This window comes from Coturnix japonica, chromosome 1, assembly GCF_054131305.1.
Source record: "Coturnix japonica strain WE chromosome 1, WE-NBRP24, whole genome shotgun sequence".
Taxonomy (NCBI): domain Eukaryota; kingdom Metazoa; phylum Chordata; class Aves; order Galliformes; family Phasianidae; genus Coturnix; species Coturnix japonica.
This window is the reverse complement of record NC_140663.1, coordinates 62172820-62196623: the sequence shown is the minus strand read 5'-3', so window position 1 is coordinate 62196623 and position 23804 is coordinate 62172820. Positions and strand designations below refer to the sequence as shown.

The 23804-nt window shown below is 42.8% G+C and overlaps 2 protein-coding genes across 12 annotated transcripts in view; one reads left to right on the top strand and one right to left on the bottom strand.

Moving 5' to 3' along the window:
• SOX5 (SRY-box transcription factor 5) overlaps positions 1 to 23804 on the top strand; it is a 622935-nt gene that overhangs the window by 275154 nt on the left and 323977 nt on the right. For all 11 annotated transcript variants that reach the window (XM_015868603.3, XM_085542555.1, XM_085542533.1 and 8 more), the window contains one exon: positions 16721 to 16881. The gene's annotated coding sequence lies outside the window, so the exon portion shown is untranslated. The remainder of the gene's footprint in view (positions 1 to 16720; positions 16882 to 23804) is intronic.
• On the bottom strand, positions 20529 to 22089 carry LOC146762465 (uncharacterized). Its single transcript, XM_085542600.1, has one exon. The coding sequence runs from the start codon at positions 22040 to 22042 to the stop codon at positions 21002 to 21004; it is 1041 nt and encodes a 346-aa protein (XP_085398726.1). The 5' UTR covers positions 22043 to 22089; the 3' UTR covers positions 20529 to 21001.

The following is a 23804-nucleotide window of genomic DNA, read 5'->3' as shown; positions in this document are numbered from 1 at the left end:
AGCCAAACATTTACAATTAGGGGCAGGTTAAGGTTGTCCCTCCAGTCACACTTCTGCCCTCTTGTGTGAATGTCCTGAGATACACTTTCCAATTGCAAGAACCTGGACTCATTTCCCACCTTCAGTGCAAAGAATGGACGCACAACTGGACAGAATGAATGGGCAAGTTTTTAATACTGAGATTTCCTAGCTTTTTTAATACTGATATTTCCTAGCTTTTTTAATACTGATATTTCCTAGCTTGGAAGTGCCTGACTTTAACCATTTTTTCCAGTGTTTCTGAATGTACACTCTGTTATTATTGATTTCAGAATAAACACTTCAGTAGATTTGAAGAGAGATATTCTTCTCTTGTTCAGCTTCTCTGAAGCTCCACAGTTTCATCAGTGCTGAATTTGGCCCATTGTATCTAATGAATCTTATATTCCAAAATCAATATTAATAATGCCAGGTGCTCTTTTAAAAGAGGTTGAAGACATTCATATAGTCTGTGTAAAGTTCATATGAAATGATACTACTCTATTCTTTATTCATCCTTTCGGTTAATAAATAATCCTTCAGCATTTCGGTAGTTGGTTACTGGGATCCTCTTGAACATCTGTATTTATCATTTAGGAAACCATCACCAGTAAATCTTTCTCCATTCCAATTTTTGACAGGAAGCCCAGGCTTTCTAGGATCATTGGCTACTTGTCGTTTTGTTCTTTTTAAATATATATAAACTGCTCTACTGGTAAATTGCAGTTTATCAGTGAAGAAATTGTTTGCTTAGCAAAAATACTGCGTTGGTGAGGTACTGAGAAGGAAAATGAAGCATCCACTTGCAGAATCCGTGCATTTGCTGAGACGCACCATTTAATCTGGGAATATGAGTGACTCACAGAGGTTGGAGGGACTCATAATTTCCATACTACAGCACCGTTTGCTAGGATTTTCGGACTTTTGTATTTATCATTAGAGGCAACGTTAAGCAGTGCCAAAGTAAAAAATCCAGCCTTCATAATGTGCTTTCCTGATTGTAAATGGGGCTGGATATCCTGTACTGAAATGTCAGGTTAGATCCTTTGTAAACTCTAAAGCCTATTCTCAGAATAGAACACTTCTGGAGTGTATTAAATTGGTGTTAATTGAGAAACGCATATGCCAATGACATTTTAAGCTACGCTAAATAAAACCAAACCTTTAGCAGGTCCCTATCACAGAGAGATCCTGAGATTTCACTGAACCTGCTGCTGCCGTCATCTTTTTTCCATCTATGCATATGTTGCTTGCAATGATATATGGTAACTCCTGATGCAAATACCACTCATGCTGTTACAGCTTAAAAGGACCAGAAATAGAATGCAAACACAATGTCTGTTTTTTTCTATTTCACATTATAAAAACCTATGACCAAACAGCTGAAAGTTTGATTCGTTTTCCCTGCAGTTTCCTCACTAGCTGACTTTAAAACATTCATTTAGTGCTTCAAGTAATAAAAAATTCATCATCTCTTTTTTTCTTCGGTAACTAACTCTGCAAGTGTCTTAGAGTTCTCTGGCTCCTGCTGAAGCCGAGCCTCAGGCCCACAGCTCAGAAGGGGCCCCGTCCTCGCACGACCCACATCCCAGTATACCTACAGATTCCACTTCCCTGACATGGCTGGCCCCTGTCAAGCCCTAAGCGTATCGGTAAAGTACACGTGCTTTATCTGAAGATAAATAAAGCCATTTGAAAAACACAAAGCAAAATTGGGGTTGAAGTCCCAATTGTGTCAATATACTCATAAGATGTGGCAATATTTTGTTGCACATTCGATTTGTTACAGAAAAGAAAGGGCAACCTGGAAGCTACCTAGGGCTGGGTCTGGCAGCAGGCAGCTCAGCAGAGCAGTGATGAAATCCTGCTCCAGTATTGATACACACACTCACTCTTCCAAGCTTGCTTTGCAGTATTGCTCTCATTAGAGCAGCTGTCTTCTGCTGCAAGTTAAGGCAAGAGGTCAAGAGCCATTTATGAAGGATCTGGTGCCATTATGCTGGCATGATTTAGCTAGGAGTGAAGCTCTCCCTGGTAGCTCATTGATTGCCAAATGACAAATCTCCCCACAGCTTTGCTACTAAGTAACTTTTTACCTTTGAACAAAAATTCCGAGTTTTTTTTTCCTCAAATAACTCATTCAAGAATACATTTGAAGATGTGTTGTATTGTAACTGTTCAGCGTGCTGCAGGACCTCTTCTGGTGGGAAGAAAATTTGTGCCCTTCTCCTGAACATGAACTGGAGGTGCTGATACTTATTTCTGACTTACTGCATTTACAAGCAAGACTAAATAAGCAGTAAATCCTTGGAAGGAATTTGGTGTCTATAAAATTCAGACTTGTAGGTATTGGCTCCTTAGTTTTGGGGAACAGGAGCCTCTTTCCTGGTTGCTTCCACACACTGTGGAGAAATGCCTACCTGATATACAGCTGAGGGGGCTGCTTCTCTCATGGTGGGTACAAGAAGCACTAAGCTGGTGCAGGGTCCACTTTATTCTCTCCTGTGCCCCCTCCATAAATCTTGATTTCTTATTTGTGCACTTTCAGAAGCTATTTGTATGTGTTGGAGATCTTCATCACAGATCATACAGATTTCTGCTGGTTCAGGTAGACCTTGACTTGTGGGAACTCTGGAATCAGTAGGAATGTGTTGTTGCCTTGGCCATGGTCAACCTGTAGCTGTACTCCAGGTTGCAGGAAGCTGAACTCTGGTCTGTCAGGAAACGTAGATTCACAGAACCACTGAATATCCCAAGTTGGAAGAGACTCATGGGGGTCATCGACTCCAGCACCCAGCTCCACACAGGGCTGTTCAAACCCTGTGTCTGAGAACGCTGTCCAAATGCACCTTGAACTCCAGCACTTGTGGCCGTGCCCACAGCCCTGAGCAGCCCTTTCCATGCCCACCGCCCTGTGGTGCAGACCCTGTCCCTGACCCCCAGCTGCCCCTCCCCTGGCACAGCTCCATGCCATTCCCTCGGGCCCCGTCGCTGTCACACAGAGCAGAGCTCAGCGCTGCCCTTCTGCTCCCTGTGAGGAGCTGTAGCCGCCATCAGGCCTCCCCTTAGCTCCTCTGCTCTGCACTTATCACATCCAGAAATGAATAAAGCCATATATTTTTAATAGAAATGTCACCTTTCCAAATCTTCTCTTGTGTTAGATAGAGTGTTCAGGGGATGTCCTGCAGAGAAGTTAGTATCTTTATTTGGATGAGAAATCACAGAGCAATCAAGTGGTTTGTTAAGGCCATGCAGGAACACTGAGGCAGGAGCAAGACTTCTCCATTGTCTGTCCAGGCTGTCTGTCTGCCTGTCCTCATGGTGCAGTGTCCCACCACCAGTAGATTCACATGCTTTAGTTACTAGCTGGCAGTTTGCACTGTGAAAGACTTTTCACAGGGTAGTTATACAGAATTATGTTATAACACACTTAATTGTGAACTTCCTTGTCATTTTTCTTGGTGCCTTGCTCTCCCATTAATGGTGTCTCTATGTTTGAAGGCCTGGCAAGGTTATGCTATCAGAAGGAGTTGTTCTTTTCTCCCTGTGCAGGGATGATAGCTGCCTTGAAGCTAGCATACAACCAGGGAGTTACATGTTTTAACATGCTGCTATTAACCCTGGACTGGGGACTCCTTCAGTGATAACACTGTAGATTCAGGACTTGGGCTGTGTAGAATTTAACATAAAATATTATGATCGCTCTGTCTGTTTGCCCATCTGTCTATCTGTCCATCTATCTAATTGACCTGTGCACATGTTGGAATCACTTGGGGAAGGTCAGTGGGAGTTCAGAATGACAGAAAAAAGGTCAGTTTTTGCGTGTGTGCATGTGTTTCTCAAGCTAACTGATGAGGCGTCTTGGCACGGTGTTCCCATTTAAAGAGACAGCTCTGTCCATTCGGAGGATGTGAATGCCCCTGTTGTGAAATACAGCAAAGTTATTCGCGAGAGGTGACTGTTTTACGGCTATCCCAGTGATAATGTTGCCTTGCCAATATCTCCTGTGATTCTGCTGAACTTGTCAGAGATAAGGCTGGAATGCGTGGCAGGGTCCAAGATTTTGTTTGTGCTTAATTAGGACATCTGTACATTCACACATGATGTCAAAAAGAGGAAGGGAGAAGCCTTCTCACCCTGCAAAGGGGCTGCGTGAGCACGATGAGCTCCAGGCAGCATGCCTGGGAGGGTGTGCAGCGCAACAAAATAGCTTGGAAGCACTTCACTCTGCAACTATCTTTTTTTAATTTGGCACTAGTGCTCTTCTTTAAACTTTACTTTTTTGTAGGTGAGCCCAAGACATGGAGCTGAAGACTGAGTCCCTGTGCAGGGTCGGGCCCGTTCTGCGCTCCAGAGCTGCCTGATTTACGGCGGCAGCAGCAGCTCACAAAGAGCCCATTAGGCAGGCGGAAGTCCCTCACAGGGTTACGAACCAGACAGTCTACACCAAGGCAGGTCAAAGGGTGAGCTTTCTGTTTACCGAATCTGTAAATAGCTAATTATTCAGCTCGCCAACAGGGCAAAGCTCCACATAGGATATAAATCCCCGGCAATTCAATGTTATCTGGCGCTGAGCTGATTTTAGGTCCAAGTATCCCTTGCGGTAGTGTAGGGGAGCTCTCTGCACTTTAAAACCTTTCAGGGCCGTGATACAATGCCATGGGACCATTAAGGAGACCTCACGTGCCAGAAGCAGTTTAACAGGCCCGGTGTTGGGCACTTAATTGTGTCAATAATTATTCACGCGTTAGCACCAGCTCCTCCTTAAAGTGTGGACTGCAGTGACTCATTAAGTTATTACTGGGATTCATTACCAATAAAATTAGCCTTTTTTCAAAGTGCAAAATGTATGTTTTGTAGAAAAATATTGTTAGGAGTGCGGCAGCTTTGCTCTACTCCCCGCTTGGTGCAGATGAAAACAAGACAGTATGGAGATGAAGCGATATTTTTGTCCAAAAAGAGGCCATCAAAATTAAGAGGTAGTCAAATGGGAAAGATCCTTGTGTTTTCTTCTTGTCCTTTTTCTTTTCTTTTTTTCTTTTTTTCTTTTTTTTTTTTTCTTTTCTCTTTTTTCATGTGGAGGTTCATGTACTTTAAAAGCCGGTAGGGAAGAAGTCGCATTCCTGCCTGGCTTTGGCTGTCAGTGCTGTGTGTGCCGTTTTCTCCTATTGAGGCTGAGCAAGATGCACGGTGTCTTTTGATGAATAAAGTGTTAATATATATGCAGCTGTCTTTACATATAGTACTGCCTGGTGCACTTTGTTTCTTTAAATGCTGATCATTTACAGTAAGCGTGTACAGTATATATGCCTGGAGGGAGAGCAATTGTTATACAACTCTTTAATCCGAACCGTGATTAAAACCCCTTTTGTTCCTCCCTCCCTGCATTACTCCAGCCTATCATCTTCTCGGAGAAATCATTTGGCAAGTAGATACGTGTATATTTTAAGAGAATAACTCCTTTACAGAATCAGTTTTGCTTTTGTTCTGCTTTTGGAACTTAGTTTTTTGCATTTCAATATGCAGAGCTGTTCAAAAGGCGTAGGAGGGTCATACCCAATTTTTATGTGAATAAGGTATAATTCAAATATGATGTATGCAGATATCATCACTTCTACAATAATTATCCAGATTGTTTGTTTAGTGGGAACATACTTTCAAGCAGGGGTTGGTCAGCGGCAATCACGGAGCGTGACATAACCGGGAGAAACGACAAAGAACATGTGAAGCCTCACACTGTGAAACGCTGCGTTGTGCCGAGACTGTCTGCTCGGGGAATCATTAGGAGTTTGGAAGGTGAGGGCCACAGCGGTTTCAGAGAGAAATGTAAAGCAGGATTGGGAGGCTCGCGCTCAGATCTTCGGGAGAGGCTGGGGTTTAGCATTCTGTTTCATGTGAAGACCAGCAGTTAATATGGTCCTTGTTGAAACTTGAAACAGCTCTATTAGGAGCTTGATTGGGGAGAGGAGAAGAGACGGAGAGTAAACAGAAATTTGCGGTCTAAAGATGGGCTTAATTGTACACAACGCGTCTTGCCTCTGTGCGGCTTATTCTAATCACTCCAAATGGCAGCGCGCACGCATGCACACACACACACACACACACACACAAATTTGATCTGCTCAAGCAGATAAAACTGCTATGTGTGTAATATTGCCAGGCTGGAAGGGAAAAAAAAAATGGACATCTGTTTAACAATTCTCTATTGTAGACAGGATCATAGGAACACTGTTGCCTGCCTGTCGTGTTCAATCAAAATGAATAAAATGCTGATTTAAACAAAAAAAAAAAAAAAAAAATCAGGCGGAAGAGAGCCTTAAAGTATTTACTTACACTTTTTTGTTTTAATTTCAGCAGCACGATGAGGAGGGGGAATCCCAGGGGCAGGGGGAGGTTTCAGTAACAGTGAAGGGAAGATTTTGTTTTGGTTTGGTTTTTTATCCTCAGTACAGCCAGGAGAGGCGAACAGCAGTCGGAACTAATTGTAGCTCGCTCAGGAAAGTCTTCATTAGCACTTGCCACACATGGTTACCAGATGTGCCGAAGAAGGGTGGGAGTAGGGGGGAAGGGTTATGTGGAGAATGGGCTACACACTTAAACCTAATAATCTGCCTTTTGTTTTCGGGTCTATTGTGTTGGGGAGGGGAAGAATAGCAAGAGGGAGAAATCCTGGCTGCTTTTTGATGCAGCCAGACCCTGTTAGCTGAATGGCATTCCTTGTCTTGCAGCCTCCTCCAAGGAAGGAAAAAGCCCTCAATCACGGCCAAGTAAAGAGGGATGTAAATTATTTATTTAATTAATTAATTAATTAATTTCAGGCCATCAGTGAGCTATTATGCTATTGAGACCAGCTGAAAGTATTTGGATAACCAAGCTGGTAAACCGCTATCTTTCTGTGCAGCTCTGAATTTAAGTTGGGTTTTTTGGTGAGGTAGTTGGGCTCCCCGAGTGCTGATGGGGCTGTTGAACTCTCAGTTCATGCTCACTGTGCAGTGAATGCGAGTTGTGGACAGTGAAGCTGAGTCCAGAAGGATGATAAGAGCTCTGCGGTCTTGTTAGTGAGTCCTAAGGTTGTCATCATAGTCAGACTTCTAATCTTCTATCTGTTGTTACAAAAAGAAACCCCCACCCCAAACCCATCTCCTACACATAGTGACTGTTGCTCCTGTAGACCAGATCGTGGTCTTGTGACCTACGTAGATGAGTTTCATAGGGACCAGTGTTAATTTTACTGCAGATGTTACAAATGTTGCTAATTCCTCCCTAGAAGAAGAGTTCCCCTTCCTCCTCCTAACTTCATGGTGAGCTCCAGAGGAGCATGGAGTGGGGAATCCTGTGCAGCACTTCCCACCTTCTCCCTCTTCTGCGGCACTGCAGCTCCTCTTCCCTGTTTCTGAAACCTTCCCACGAGGAGATATTTTTCCATACTGTCAGTGTATGTGCTTAGATGTTCTTTCTCTCAGGACTCCCCTCTTCATCCCAGTGACAAGGGAGCTTTGCAGCATTTTGTTGACAAGGCACTGATGATTCTTCGAGTTCTAAATAATCAGGACTGAAGGTTTAATTATGGTACTACGCATGATGTGCACAAGATTTATCGCTCTGGTCATGTGAGAGAACAGCACTGGATGAACTTTTTTCTACTAATTAAGTCCTGTTTCCCTTCCTTCTCAAAACCACAAGGAGGTATAAACGTGGAAAATAACTTACATTAGAGTGAAATAAAGACATTTTTGGAATCTTAAATAATCTCAGTTGAACCTAAATCTTGTGGGCCCATCCTTGTTTTATCCAGCTCAGTTTGCTGGTTTGTAATCCCTTCCTGCTTTGGAGCCTGGAAATGTTCTTGCTCACAATCTCAAAGCAGAGCAGATGTTGCCTAAACAGAAAATAGGTTCTGTGCTCAACCTAATCTAAGCACAAAGCATGGAAAACGGTCTGATTGAATGTAAGCTAATCATGGCACAAATGTTCTGAATTTTAAAACTTTGGACCAGTTTTTTTCCAGATATATTCTACCTAGCAGATCCCAGATATACCATTCTCTTTTTCTGAATGGCAGCTCCCACCCACAGTTTTCTCTGTAGGTCGCTCCAAAAGTAATGCCTCATATGTATTTCTATGGAAACTGCAAAAGATACAGAAACCACAGTAACACTGTTTGATAAGTTCTCAGCTACAAAATACTATGTTGAAGCATAGACACCATCAGTAGCTAAGCATTTTTGCCAGCAATGAACAAGAGCCTGCATGTTGCACTCCTAAAAATCTGCACCAGTGCAAGTGACCCGCTGTTCCACAGTTGTGATGGCACCATTACCTTGAGGATGTTGCCCACACAGCCCATCTTTGATCAGCCCAAACAGATGGAAGTCAGGAGGTACCAAATCTTGACTATACAGTGGGTGTGGTTGGACATTCCAGCCAAAATTGGCAGTGTGCTCCATGGTCTTCCAGATGCTGTGGGGCCTGGTGTTATCATGTTGCGAGACAAAGGTTGTCCTCTTCTCTACCATGACACTGGAAGCTGAAGTGCTTAATCAGTGTCACAATGTGGTGGTCAGAGTGGATGGTTTGTCTAGGTTCCAGGAAATCCTATCCCAAAAGACAGTGCACATCACTTTAACCAGCAAATACTTCATCTCAGACTTTTTCTATGATTTGGAATTCATATGTAGCCACTCCATGGACTTCTGTTTTGTCTTTGACTTCTAGTGGTGACCACTAATGTATGCAGTAATGTTGCAGTCCAGGAAACTGTCACCTTCAGCCTCATATTGGTTCAAATGGTCCTGACAAACCTCTGTCACTGTGGGCCAACATAATACTCAGTACTCTTGGAGCAACAGTCATTTTTTTCAGAATAGGGTAATACCCGTCAGCTCCAGCTCACCAAAGACAGTGGCTGGTAAGAGTTAATGTATTCTGTTCTTTCTTGCATGTGTGAATGACTTCTTCACCATGTGACCTTGTTTTTCCAGGTTTAAAATCATCAAAGTCCAGGAATTCATCTTTCAGGTTGCTCCAAAGGAAATAATAAAGCCTAATTAGTTGTAGTCTCCTTCACCCTATTGGAATTGGTTGGATAGAGATAACTAGCACATGCAGAGTCATTGTGTGTATGGCTTCCCAATAATAGCTTTATAAACTTCCAGGTATGCCCCGTGAAAAGTTTGATAAAATTAACCTATTTATTTACCATCTTAATTTTGCTGTAGCTGCTATTCCATCCATTGTTTTCCTTAATAAAAGTAAGTGCCATATTTGCAATTTCTATAACGATGTCACACATTATTTACAGAAGAATGAACTGTGGTTGTGCCAACATGCAGTATGCAGAGGCCGTACCTCCACCTACAATAATCTTTGATTAGAAAACCCAACTCTGCATGCTGGATATTTTTAATAAGTTCTTTTGGAGAAATCCACACATTTTTTCCCAACTGTTACCCACAGAGTGTGTATCACTTGCATGTACTATTGCATACATGGTACAGTCACAGCAGTACACAATAGATAGCACTGTAGATGAGTTTTATTTTAACATATTCCGCAATGATATGAAGCAGAATTGTAAATGGCTCTCTGGCTCAGGTGTTTGTTCTCTAGAGTCAATAGGTTTTCAGCTACTGTGGGCCTTAGTAGAACTTAGTGCTTTTAGAAATATGACATACTGAATGTAACTTTCAGACTTTCTTCATGTTATTAACTTCATCTTTAATTATTATAAGTTAATTATTTAAACTTTCTATTAACTTGGAGGTGGAAAGCAGAATGATCAGTTTTGCTTCCTGCTTTTTGTGCGTTTCCATGATGAAGTCAAGGTTTCAGGCAAGAAGGCAAATATTTTTATGCAGATGCAAAACTAATCAACCAAACATGAAAATATTCCTACGGGGTTTCCTGGAGGCCTTGCTGGGGATACTGCAATGCAAATAACATATAATGCAAATAATAAATAATATGGCTTAAGTATTGTACAGCAAGCAGTAGGACTCAGTTTGGGACCAGAAATAGTGGGTAATCCACATGAACTAGCATTGCCATCCTTTTTATGATGCTCAGAATAGCATGATTTTGCTGCCTGGACCTCCTAGCATGCTTTTTTCTTTTTTGCCCTCACAGTATTCTTCTATAATGTACTCCATCAAAATGCATGCTTCCATACAGATGATGTCATTTAAGCGGAAAAGAATTGTAAATCCTTCTTTGCCCTCCTGTAGTTTCTCCTAGGTAGCCAACTGAGCTCAAGCTACTTCTCTTTGCAGCATGATACATAAGCAATCAATATGATTTATTTTCGATATGCATATCAACAGTACTCTGTGTAATTAGAGAGTAGCCAGCTCCAGTCTAATGGTACGCAGCAATTACGTATGGCAAAGCTTTCGGTCTCCGTGATTTGCAAATTCACCAGTGCAAGACACGTGACTGAGATGACAGGCCGGGAAGGTTTGCTGTAATGTTAGGAAAATGCAGAAGAGCAAGTTTACTGGGGAGACTACAAATAGCTTTTCTGTTTGCCATGGTAATGACTTGCAGATAGATAGGCAGAACAGCAACATGATGCTTGTCCTTGTCCCCTCCAAATGGGTGTGTTGTCCAGGGGAGTTCATGAGCTGCTTGGGATCTGTTCTGGCATGAAGATTGCCACCTACTTCTTCTGCGGGTGGCACAAGGGGACAGAGCAGCCACTTGCTCTCAGTCTGTGCCAAATTCCAATAAGTTTCCAACTCTTACAGCTGATGTGGAGGTGTTGGCTCTGACAGTAAAGGTTTGGGGTGCAACTGTTTGTTTCTTCTCAGCTACAGCTGATATCAGAGAGGACAGAAGGCTCATGCTTTTTTTCTTAGGTGTGAAGGAAAGTGTTGGTAGGGGATAAAACATTGTGACATTAATACATCCCCACCTTTTTGATTTTTTTTTTGTCTTCTACAGCCTTAAGTCTACTGAGAAAGATACAAGGTCAAATTGCTATAAGAGTGACTCTTTAATTTTTACTGGCTGTGATATTTACAGTTTTATCATACACTTGGGAAGAAACATAGCTATGAAATAAGAGGCATTCTTGACAAAAAATCTACTTTTAATTTTGTTTGACTGAATTCTGTTTCAGTGGTGAAACAGATTAATTCCCCAGCACCATGTCTGCAAATTTATTGTGAATCTTACAGTATGTAGTGTCTTATAAAGCCCCATTCTGAGAGTACATGAATGTGTAAGAGTCTCGACCTCCTCTTATATAAAAGTGGGGTTTTACTCCAATGAATTGCAAAGAAAACTTGAAAATAATGTGGGAGCACCCTGAAAAAGGAAGATAAAGTTAAAACAAAAGGGTCTTAAATTCATCAGAAGAAATCTGTATATTTTAGGGTCATCTGTTTCTAAACATCACTGCAGCAAATTCTAGAACTTCACTACACTGGTAACCTCTGTGCAGTTGGAACTAGTGGTACTAAATATATTTTTCAGACTATCCATCTTCTCCTCAAGTCTTTTATTTTGTTCTGTCTTAGAACTGTGTGCACTGTCCTGAACACAGGGTCTTGCCCTTTTCCAGCACTCTTGGGTCCCAGGCTGGGGTGGTGCCCGTGCTTGGTCCTGGCTTCCCTCTGATCTCAGTTGAAAATAAGAAGGAAGCCCAGGTGGGTGACAGAGTGGAGCTCTGCCAGCCCTGCCTCCCTCCAGCACTGGGCTCAACCTCAACCACTTCCCCATGTGCCGAGTGCCTTCATTTTGATTCAGCCCCAGGAGCAGTGAGTTGTGGTTAAATACCGGCAGCCTCTTCCTTAAAGTTTTAAGGAGAACAGAAAGCAAATGATATAAAGCATGAACTGAGCACTTAAGTAAATGTTTTAATCTCACTTGGGGCAGTTTAGGAAAATAACAAATACACGTCACATATGTGTTTCTGCACATAATCATTGATGTCATTTGCTTTTGTTGTCTTCAAAATTAAGCAGTGTAATGTTTTTGGGAAGGGTGTGCTTGTAATTCAGCAGCAAGCCTCAGCTCATGGCATGGGCAATCAGCCTTGGCTAAGGCGGGCTGCAGCACCTGAGCTGCTCTGCGGAGCCCACTGGTTTTAGGAACAGCCTCTGAGATTGAACAGTCACCCAATCCTACCCAAAATTTGAACTTAGATCACAAATGCTAATTCTTCAATTTCATCTGAAAGCATAGTTTGACAAATTGTAGCCTGCTTCTGATTCACAAGGGAATGGAAATTATGTAGGATCACTCCCTGTATTGCTTTCTAGAGATAGTGTTCTACTGTTATCCAGAACGGAAAAAGAAAAAAAAAAAAAAAAAAGAAATTCTGTCCCAAATTGGCTTTTATTCAAAATTCTGTGCAAAAGTTTGAGTGTTCGAGTAGAATTTTTTTCCACCTGACAGTGTAGCTATGATCTTCTTCATTAAACGGAGAAAAGCAGCAGCAGCATGTCAGTGCATTATCAACTAATACTGTCTAAAGAAGAATGAAAATAAGCAATTGACAGCAATTTGTAGTTCATTTCTTGCCTTCTGTAACCGAATTTCTTACAGTTTAGGAAATTTAGGATTATTTTCTTTTCGATAAAAAAGGAACATCCATTCAACAGAAAATAAAAGCTGTTTTAAACCTGTTAAATACTGTGAAATAGATGTGTACAGCTAATTAAGGTATGTGTTGAATAGTAATTATGTCATCCTGAGGGATTTACAAATAGAGTCTAGTTAAAATTTGATTCAGTCTTCTATCATTCACAGAAGGTACAAATTATTATTCATTTAGTGTTCTCTGATTTCAGTTCTAAAGGTAATCCAGAAAAAAGGGAGAGGGATTTCTGTTTCATCAGCATTGTTTAAGAACTAAGATCCCTTAATTATCACACTGTACCAATAATCTGCTACCAACTTACTGAAGCAGTCACTCAGCTTTGAAACTAACAATTTACCCTGCAAGCAGAGAAAGATGTAAGAAAAAGTGTTTAGTCAGCAAGCGAAGATACCAAATTGTATGTTTTGTCTTCTGTTGGTGCTAATGTTTCTGAGATGTACAAACGCGAGTCATTTACACAATACCTTTCAATCAAATGCATCAAAGCAAAGGAGACAGATATCACGAGAGAAAAAAAAGGCAAGGGTGACATAAAGCTGTGCATGATCCGATTGTTTTCACCTCCGGAGCCTTTTTCCAGGTGCATACTTCTTAGGAAACATTAGTAGACTCTTTGCTTTACTCGCTTGCGTAATGTCTCATCATTGTAATGGAGAATTCTGATCACCATAAGAAAGTATCATAAGTTCTTTTACAAGAAAGTTATTTAGAATGACCGTAAACAAACAAATAAACAAACAAACACACAAAAAAAATCTTCACCGTGTTTCCAAATTACAGTAATTGTCAATCCCAGCAGTCACATTTAAACCAGCCTAAAATGAAAAAAAAAAAAAATGTTTGATGAAATATTTTTACATCTTGAAATGAAAACTGTTGGTTTCAAAGGAGTTAATGGTGATGTGGTAGAAACACATTACATTTCTGTTCCACCTACTTCTGAGGCCCAGGCTCTATCTGCACTGACTTCTGTTCTTTGCATCTGAGCTGTTGGGAAAGTTTTGTTGGAACTGAAGTCTTTTCTTGATGTTTTTTTGTTTTGTTTTGTTTTGTTTTGTTTTGTTGCATTCCAGCTTTTTCAGCCTTTGCCACAAAATTTCCACGCTAAAACTAATTGCTTTCATATAAGAACAAGCCAACAAACAAAAAACAACCAGCCAGTATTCTAACTACCAAAAGCACCTGATATTACTCTTGTTTTTCCATGTGACCTAAGAATACATAATCCATGTGGTTATCTTAGCAGTTGTTGTTTGGGCTTCTGTGTAAGTAACTTATATCTTATTTAGACTATTAGGAACTATGTCTTGCGTGGTTTTATTCCACATGGGCCTGATCTCACTTCTCTAGCCTAAGTGACATTTTGGTAAGGTGAACAGAAGAACCTGCGTTATCTGTAGTTGGTTGGCTTGGGTTGGGTTGAACATTTTGGAGGGAGACGAATGGCTTTGACTTTTCCAATTTCCTCTGCTTTTCCCATCATGTTTAATCTTTTGGCAAAACCGTTTGCTTACAGAAAGGTCTGGAGAACTGTCTGTTGGAAAAGCAGAGTCCTAATTGTTCCTTGGAGTTTGGAGGAATATTTAGACATTTTTTCATACAGACCCTTAGAATGCTTTACAGAAATAGGAAATATTGCAGTAGATGTGAACAGGGTTTCCAGGTCCTAGCAAGATAAGAAAATGTTGCTTCTTATCTGTGATTTGCAAAGAGATGAAGGGCCAGTGAGTTAGAGAGATATTAAATCTATTGCACATTTAGTAGAAGCTGCAGGGGAGGAGTGTTTCTCACTGGTGGGTTGTTTGAGTGGAAGGGGAGAGAAAGAGGCAGCTTCTAAGTGAGAGGGAATGACTGGAAAAAATGTCAAGTAAAATCAGATAAATCTTTAAATCTTAAAGAAACAGACACACAGCTTTGAGATGGCTACTGAAAAGAAGAGAGCACATCAAATTGTCTGAGGGCAGATTTAAGTACTTTCCCGTTGTTGATGCTTTGGGGCTTAAGAAAATCACATCCTTTTGTATCTTTAAAGTTGGCTGAGGGAAGAAAACGGGATGGCCCCTTAAAGCACCTGTGATTTTGGGGGATTGTACAGAAATACAAGTCAGTCTGCTGGGCTCTAAGCATAGCTCAGCTGGAGTTTGCCTCCAGGGGAGGCAACAGGGGAGTTGTGTCAGGGACTAGAAATGTGCTGGAGTTGGTCAAGGGAGTTGTGTCAGGAACTGGAAATGTACTGGAGGTGGGCTGGGGAAGATTTCAGGCTGCACCTGTGCCCAACCAAGAGTCATTCATTTAGATACTTCACTTCTCAGCAGCAAGAACTCGGAAGATGGGCTGTGTTTGGTTTCAGGATCCATGTATGCCAAACTTGGTGGTAGTGGCTGGTTGGTCTTCAACCAGAGAAAGCAGTACTTCCTGTCTTCCTCAGCATATTCATATCTGACTTCTGTGTGATGTAAATTGCAGGAGCTGCTAGCGCACTGCTGGTACTCAAGCTGGGTGTGGGGGAGATGACTGTTGCTGACTGACCTGCCATCTTCTGTGGAAGGCAGAAGGAAGGTATCTTAAGTACCTTTTCTGTATCGCAGTGGCAGTGGATGTATTTGGTCACCAGAGTGGTCTGGGCTGATCTTAGTTGGCACACCAGCATTAGTATTGCCTTTATTCACAGTTCATCCGCAGCAGTCCAAGTCGGTGAGAGGTGCATGTCTTATATAGAGAGGAGTGATATACAAATCACAGGTCTGAGATTCAAGGCTGTTAAGTTAGACCCTAATATTCAAGAGTTTACTAACTGTTGGAGAAAAAAATTGTCGCAGTTTTCTTTTTGCTGTAATTAGAGTACATTGGGAATGCATGACCTGTCTTTCCTTCAGTAGACTGAAGGCTTCAAAATTACTGTTCTGCACACTGTTGTTGAAGGTCTTCTATATTAATAGTCTCAAGTTGCACCAGGGGAGGTTTAGATTAAATGTTAGGGGGAGTATCTTCACAGAAAGGGTGGTCAAGCATTGAAATGGGCTGCCTAAAGATGTGGTCCCTATCCCTGCTGCTATTTAAAAGAGGTGTGCATGTGTCACTGAGGAACACGGTTTAGTGATGGACTCAGCAGTCCAGGTGGGTGGTTGGACTTGGTCATCTTGAAGGTCTTTTCCAACCTAGACAGTTTTGTGTTTAACTGACTCAAGAATTTGAAGTTCTATGTAAAACAGCATGGCAAGTCCCTTTATACTTTATAGAAGTCCAGATTTGTTTGCCATAGAGCAGTAATGTGAATGAATATGAACACTGGACAGTCCATTTTCCAAAAGGTTGTGAAGAGTTCTTCCTAGTGAAGATTTTTATGATGAAGCACCGTGAAATCTTCAACTACACTCAAGCTGCTGTCACTTGTATATAGGCAATGAGTTATTGTTTCGCATCAAAAAGTAATAGCAGTTTCCACTTCAGAATTTATTATACAGGAGGATTTCTTTGAGAGCATGATGTATTTTTGGGACAAAAAGATGAAGAACTTCTCAGTTGCACTTGTAAACTTGTAACAGAAACAGTGCCTTCTCACTTCTTGTGAATGGCATGTAAGCACGGGTTGCCCTCTTCCATAGGCTACTAATTGGGCTAAAGTTTTGGACTTACACAGTTAAAGCTTGAATCCTGCTTTTGCACAGAAGAGTGAGAGTATTTGCAATAGTTGCTAGTGCACTTAAAATCATTTGTTTCTGAGCTTCTAATGCAAAGAGATTTCAAAAATCATGCTTGTATTTTAAAGCTGGTAAAATGGTTGAGGGATTTACATCTTGCAGATATGCATTCCATGTAATTTGGATTTAATGACTTAATATAACACAGGCAAAAGTGTTTCTGAGGATGTGACTTTTCCTCGTATGACAGTCCATGTTCCATGACAGTAGGTATTTCATCTTAATTTATGGTTGCATGCTAAAATCAATATGTAAAGCGAAAGTGAACAGATACTGAAAAGCATCAGAGAAGTTGAATCATCATTTAATAGGTTGTCACTTAAAACTGACATATGTTTCTGAGTGTGAAAAAGGCTTCAGAACTGGGGCGATTCATAAATCACTTCTTCCCTTTCAACAGCTAATTCAGAGGCAGAAGTTGTGTGAGCAGCCCCCTGGAAAGAAGAACAAGGGCAGTTTGTGACAGAATTGAGTGGAGATGATCCCAAGCTGAAAGCCAGAACAGGATCTTCATTTAAGTTCATCAAGTGATCTGGAATTTTATTCCAGCACCTAACACAGGTAAGAGAGTGGACATGCATTTCCTAAGGCATTAGAATATGTGAATTCATCAATAGTTTCAGGTTTTGAAACTGGAAATGTGGTGCCAGTTACCAGTACCAGTCTTTTTGTAGTTTTGATAGACCATGAAATATCTCTGTCAACTAAATCAGGTCACAGAGCCACAGTGCTTTTATTAGCAATCCTGCAGTACTAAATATGATGTAAATATCTGTGATCAGTATTTAAGACTTTGAATTGATTCACTTTCACTCTGAACTCCACAAACATGTCCAAGAGAAAACCGGTGTCTTAGATGTCATTTGGATGTAAGATCAATTTCATTCCTGGTGAAAAACAAGAGGTATACATGGAGGTGGTAACTGATGTTGGTTCTTGGCCCCTTGTTGAAACTTATTCCTGGAGAAAATAAATTTGGTCCTGAAATGTGCTGCTGTTATGGCAAAAACAAAACAAAACAAAACAAAAAACTTTGAGGTTGCAGCATGCTTATTGAAACATTGCTAGAGATTTGACTGAGAGAGAGACTGCTCACACCATCCAGGATGGGTCAGCTGCAGACAGCTGTGTGGCAAAATGATTTTTCAGGGCTGATGGGCAGAACCCTTCAGGAAGGAAATGAGGGCTGCAGTTAACTCCATGTTTCAGGTTCTCACACTGAAGCTTCTTCCTTGCACTTTTTCAGTCTCTTAAGGCTTTCTTATTTGCTCTTGTGCATGACCTGCCAGATTCCTAGGCAGATCTGGGCTTTTCTTGTTCCATTACAGAGTTAAGAACTGTGGAGTCGATGTAAAAAGCCCTGCCATGCTGGTTACTTGAGAAGTCATGTTTGGTGAGAGTGAGGGATGTACTCAGTATAAACTCACTGGAGGGTCAGTATGTTTTGGATCATTGAAACTGACAGCTCCTTTTCTCCAATCATCATTTTATCAGGAGTGAACAAGACAATATGAGCTTATATTCTCTGCAGCTCAATTTCAGACATAGGTCTTCAGGGCAGCAATATCCTTCTTCCTCAGTTGACATACCTTCAGGAACTTTGTATCGAGGCGTGGGCTGTGCATTGCATGTGTACAAAATGTGTCTTGTTCAGCCCCTGCCTTCCTCAAGCGCTGCTTCTTGTAAGTGATTGCATGATTCCTATCCAAAGCGCTACATGGATTCTGCTGTTGGAGAAGACCCCCCCTTAAAATGGGGAGCTGCCTCTGCAGCTGCATGGGCAGCAGGAGCCGGAGTGCTTCCTTGGTGCAGCAGTCAACAAAGCAGCTTTTTTTGGCAGATAGTATCCTTATTCTTTAATCATTAGCCCTAATGAAGGCGCTTTGTCATATTAAAGGAAAGAAAAAAAGACATTAAAAAAAAAAAAAAAAAGAAAAGAAAAGAAAAAGAAACTGAGAAAGAAAAGAAAAAGAGAAACGATGAAGCCAAAAATGAGAAAAGATCAGGAATACTTGGGATTATCTCTGTGCCGTCTCTCAGGTCCAGTGACAACACGACTACAATGGGTAGCTTTCAGGACTGCATATGGTCTTCCTTCCGAGGGAGTTGATTAAGCGACTCCGGATGAAATTGAAATCCTGTGATTTGACCTTTGTCTGGCCTGGGAGGGCTGCAATTCGCATAACAATTTCCTTTTGTTCTTTGTTTGGAGTTATTAATCCAACATGAGCCTCGAATTAATCAGGGGTAGTGCGTTGTTACATTTCTAATTCACAGCTCCACTGCTTGTGTCTTTTTTAATTAAGGCCGAATGATAGCAGGCCTTAGCCCCTGATTGCAACACTTACTAACCACACATTGAGGGATGAAGAGGCTAAATAGGCAGAATGAGATTACTTCAAGGTTTCACTTAATTGTTTTCTTCCTTTAAGTAAAGAGCATTGAATGAACATTGTTAATGCCAAGCTGGGAGTATTTCTTTTATATGTGTTCATGTGTGTGTGTACTGGGGTGGGGGAGGCTGTGACGGGTGCAGTGAGGACTCAGAGCTCTAATGGCTTAAAGGGTTTGTAAAATTGAAGCCTTTGGTTATTGATTTAAACCATTCCTCCCATATCCCTTGGGCGGGGGGCGGAATGGGGAGGGGCAAAGGGGAGTGTATGGAGCTGTAAGGGAAGAAGGAAAAGAGTGAAATCGTTAAACTTGAGTTTCCTGCGTGGATTTGCTCATATTGTGTTTGAACCCATTTGTTTATGTAGCTTTTCTTGCTGTTTCCATGTGCTTCAAAGGTAGAAAATGCAAGAAAATTGAAGGCAATCAGAGATGCTAAAGAAATGTCTTGAGAGATGCAAAGCTCTCCAAAGGCAGCAAACAGTAATAATGCTAATAAAATAAAGGCAAGCCAGTTGTGTCACACGCCAGAGTTTGCTCACACTGAAGGATGTTTGAGCCATGTTTCAAAAGCTGTTTGCAAATTTTCATTGTTGGAGCAGTTCAGGGCCACAAAAGCTCAGGTGCTATAGCAGGGGATTGGTGATTTCAGTTAGATTCATATAACTCAGCCTATGCCAGTCAGTCAGGATGCTCAGCCTCGGTGTGCTTATTTACACAAATAGTTCATTTAAACAAACAAACAAAAAAAAAAAAGTGAGAGAATGGGGTAGAAAACTGGATTTATCTTGCAGGATCAGGCCCAGTGCTTTGGCTTCTTATAGTGTTCTACATTGGATGTGACTATTACGGAGAAAGGTTAATATTTAAGGTCTCAGATCTCCAACTGGTGAATGCACCACATTCAATTTGTGTCTTGTGCCTTCAGTATCAGAGAGAGAGCACAGTGATTGTGGGAAAGTAGCCCTTTCTGAGTTGTTTCATCCATCCAGAGATCTGGATGGTTGGGGAAGTGCTTGTGTGGAAGAGTTAATGTTTCTGCACAGTGTGGTAAGCCAGTGCTAATCATAGCAGGCTGCCCAGATACAGAGCTGCTGTTCTGACTCTGGCATGGGATGCACAGAGCAGCAGTGCTCTTCCTGCTTGTATGAATTTTCAGTGTGCTGTGCCCAATTCTGTGCAGGATTCTCTAAGAATGCAACAACAACAAAAAAAGCCTCTAGATAAATCAGGCAGAAGCCGGGTACAACCTCCAAAGAAGAAAAACACTGCAGGTAGAAGCTTCTTTCTGTGTTGGATTATCTAAGTTGGGAGAAAAGTTTACTTTTCAGATGAGCCTGGAAAGAGCAGGCTATCTATTCAAACTTCCATAGAAATATATGTACTATTTGGAAACAAAACCAAACATACAAATCTTTAGGTTTGGCATGCAGTTAGCACTGAGAAGCACGAAGAACTCTACTTTTTTCCATCCTTGGTCATGTCAGCACAGGATTCACACTGAATTAGGCACACAGGTTGAAAGCAGTTTACTTGACACTCCTGCTCTTTTGTTGGGTATTGCCTGATCCTGTGTCAGCTACTTCTGGTATGTTGCCAGCTCCTGTGCTCAGGGAGAAGTCAACGGGAGAATAGCATGCTCAGCACTTGTTGGAGTACGGCTTCCTTACTGGCAATTCAAGTAACTTCCACATAGCTGTTTTACAGAACCAGTTTTGATGCTCTCATGTGAATAACATTCTGCAAGTACTGCTGCTGAACTGAACTTTGCACAGAGAATAGTATAAAGTATGAGTCAGCACACTGGAGTTAAATCAGAAGTCATTTATTATTTTCTTTCCATATAAAGAGTGAATACTTCACATTTGTCCACCTTGTTCTCTTTTTTTCCTAGAAATCTCTGCAGACCGGAGTATGTCTGTCTAGCAGATGCAATTCCAGAATTGATGCCTACTTTGGCTGTTGTTCTTTGTTTTAAGTCTGTGTTCTTCTTTTATCAGTTGTTGTCTGAAGATTCACTATAGTTGATTTAAAGTCGTCACATTACACTTTGAAAGGGTTTCAGGATGAATGGGTACAAACGTGTTTCATGTGAGTGTTTCATATAAGATCTTAAAACCAAGTGCGCAGTCCAAATATACCCATCTAATGATGGTAATTAGAAAGGGTGTATTTGCAAGTGCTTCTAAAATCTCCTTCTTTTCCTTGTTCTTATAGAGGATGGTGCTCATCATTGATCTATTCAAAGACTCTCCTAAGCAAAACCAAACCGTTTAAGTGCAGTCCCTGGCTAGTGCTTCCGAGGGGGTGGCTTCTTGCAGGGCTGCTGTGGGTCCAGGTCACTGCCAGCCCTCCTCTTACGGGGCCGCCGGGCCCTCACAGCTGAGCAGTCAGGAGCGGAGGGGCTGCTGCCCTGAGCAGAGGGATCTGCTGCTACCAGCTGCTCCATCTCTGGCTGGGGTTCGTCCCGTGGCCTCTGGATGTTCACAGCAGGGGTGTGACTGGGATCCCCATGGAGGACAGCCTGTGGTGTGCTGGGCTGCTCCTCTCTGCTGGCACTTTCAGTGCTGCCATTGGTTCTGGGAATCGATGTATCAGTCCCTCGTTGGGAGGCTGCGGGGCCAGGGGTGGCCACAGAGCTGTCCTCCTGCCCGCTGGCTGCAGGGCCCTCCTCCTGCCCTCCGGACACGTGGACGCCCTGGAGGCCCAGCTGCCCGTGGGCCTCCTCGCCCCACCGGCTGACAACGGCGTCCACAAGGCCCTGGATGAGCGTCTCGACTCTATCCCCCAGGGCAGGCTGCAGCAACTGGATCAGGGCCTCCCTGTCCAGCCCGATGTTACACAGGGTGTTGACGATGAGGTTCTCGACTGCCATTGCCTCCCACCACTGCATTCCAAGGACGGCTCGCAGCTCCTGGCGCAGCCATGGCAGCACAGGGTCGAGGATCTCCTGGTGCTGCCTGAACAGGGCTGCCCAGACCTCCAGCAGCAGACCGCCCACCATACGCCCCTCCTCCTCTGGCAGCATCAGAAGGGGTGGAGGGGATGGCGCATCGTGCTGGGGGCTGTAGATTTGAGTGATGCCTGCCTGGAAGCAGGCAGGAACTGGTGGTGCTGGGGGACAGATGATGAAATCCAGGTCGCTGTCGTCGTCCCACGCAGCAACCTTAACAATTTCCATCACTCTGCGGCAGAGCGGGCAGGTCTCTTTCTGCTTGGCCCACCGCAGGATGCAGCCGAGGCAGAACTCGTGACGGCACGGTACTGCGTAGGCAATGTCCTTTTGCACGTCACGGCAGATGGGACATGTCCACGCCTCCTCTGCTGCCATGGTCTTCACGCTGTGGCCTGATGGGGAGTGAAGATGAATTGCTCTCCCTCGACAGCGCCTCAGCGATGAAAGATGTGCACTGCAAGAGGGAGAGAGGCCGTGGTCATTCTCTGTCTCTGGGACAGGCAGAAGAAACGTCCTGCTCCCTCAGCAGGAAACCATCCCGATCCCATGCCTATGGCAGCCCATACCCTACGCCCTCACAGGGTCACACTGCTACCCCGGTCCTGGCAGCTCCCCCATCCCAGAGCTCACCCCCTTACCACCCTGAGGGACACGTCCCCACCCAGCTCACCTGTGCTGCTGCACGTGCACCTCGTGAGACCCCAGCTGCCTGAACCAGGCAGGCCAGGGGATTCCAGGTGGTGGCTGTAGGGATGGGCACTGAGAGCAGCTGCCAGCAGTCCCCAAAGCACAGCCCAACACACAAGCAAAATTCTCGCTCCACCTCCAAACCGCACACACTCGCTCGGCAGGAGTCCAGGCTCGAGACTGACTGGGCCAGGCCCTGCCAGCGCCCAAAGCTCCATGGCATCACAGCCTGTTGCTCAGTGATGTCACCACAGCCCTTGTGCCACCACAGCACTCACCCCAGGAGCACTGAATTCATGTGACTGCACATGGGGAGATGCACTTTGTATTCATTTGTCTACACATGGAGCATTGCTTGTATGAGTGTAGGATAAGAGACTTGGGACTCTTCAGCACTGGGAAGACTGAGGGGGAATCTTATTAATGCTTATAAATACCTAATGGAAGAGATTCAAGGGAGTGTGGCCAGACTTTTTCAGTGGTTCCCAGTGACAGAATAAGGAGCAATGGGGAAAAACTGGAACATGGGAAGTTCCATCTGAACATGAGGAAAAAGTTCTTTCCTTTGAGAATGACAGAATAATAGAACAGGCTGCCCAGAGGACTTGTGGGTTTGTCATGTCTTATTCTCTGGAGGTATTCAGAAACCATCTCAGGGCTTCTGTGAGTCCATGTCACTGCCAACCCTTCTCTAATGGGGCTTCTGGGCCCTTACAAGTGAGTGTCCAGGAGTATAGGGGCTGCTGCTCTGGGCAGAGGAGCCTACTGCTGCCACATTCTAGATTTTTCAGTAACGTGTTATGAAGAAACATTTTTCCTCATTGTGTGAGTTTTTGTCTTCTTCCTGTGGGAATGCTTGATCAATCCTTCCCTCATTTACTGTTCTGTAAGTATCACTCTTGTCTTTTTCTTTTTTTAATCTCTTCCACTGTCAGTTTGGGAATATCTTCCTAGAATGGGCAGGTTTTATTGGTAATCACATTCACTCTTCTCATATCTCTCAAATCCTCGAACCTCAGAGCGGTGACTCAGAAACAAAGTCTCTATCACTATAAGAGATCAGATCTGAGACCAGCTTAGAAACTTGAACATGCATGGGACCCCAAAAAATGCACGTTCAAGGAATTGGCAGGTTCTGTTGTTAAATCATTCTCCACCACATTTGAAAATTCATGGCAGTCAGGTGAAATCCCCAGTTACTGGCAAAACAGGAGTATCACTCTTATTAAAAAATAATAATAATAATAAAACATGATGAGTAGGATCCTGGGAACTACTTAGTGCCTTGTAAGACCATGGAAAGGATCCTTTGGAAGTAATATAGAATCATACGGTGATTTGCAGCAGACACTGTAGCTTCTGCAAGAGCAAATTGTTCCCAACCAATCTGATGGCCTTCTAATGGAGTGACAGCATCAGTGGACAAGGGAAGACCAACTGATATCATATA

What these genes read in the sequence shown, in the direction of transcription:
- LOC146762465 (XM_085542600.1), bottom strand. Translation starts at nt 22,042, where the DNA reads ATGGCAGCAGAGGAGGCGTGGACATGTCCCATCTGCCGTGACGTGCAA.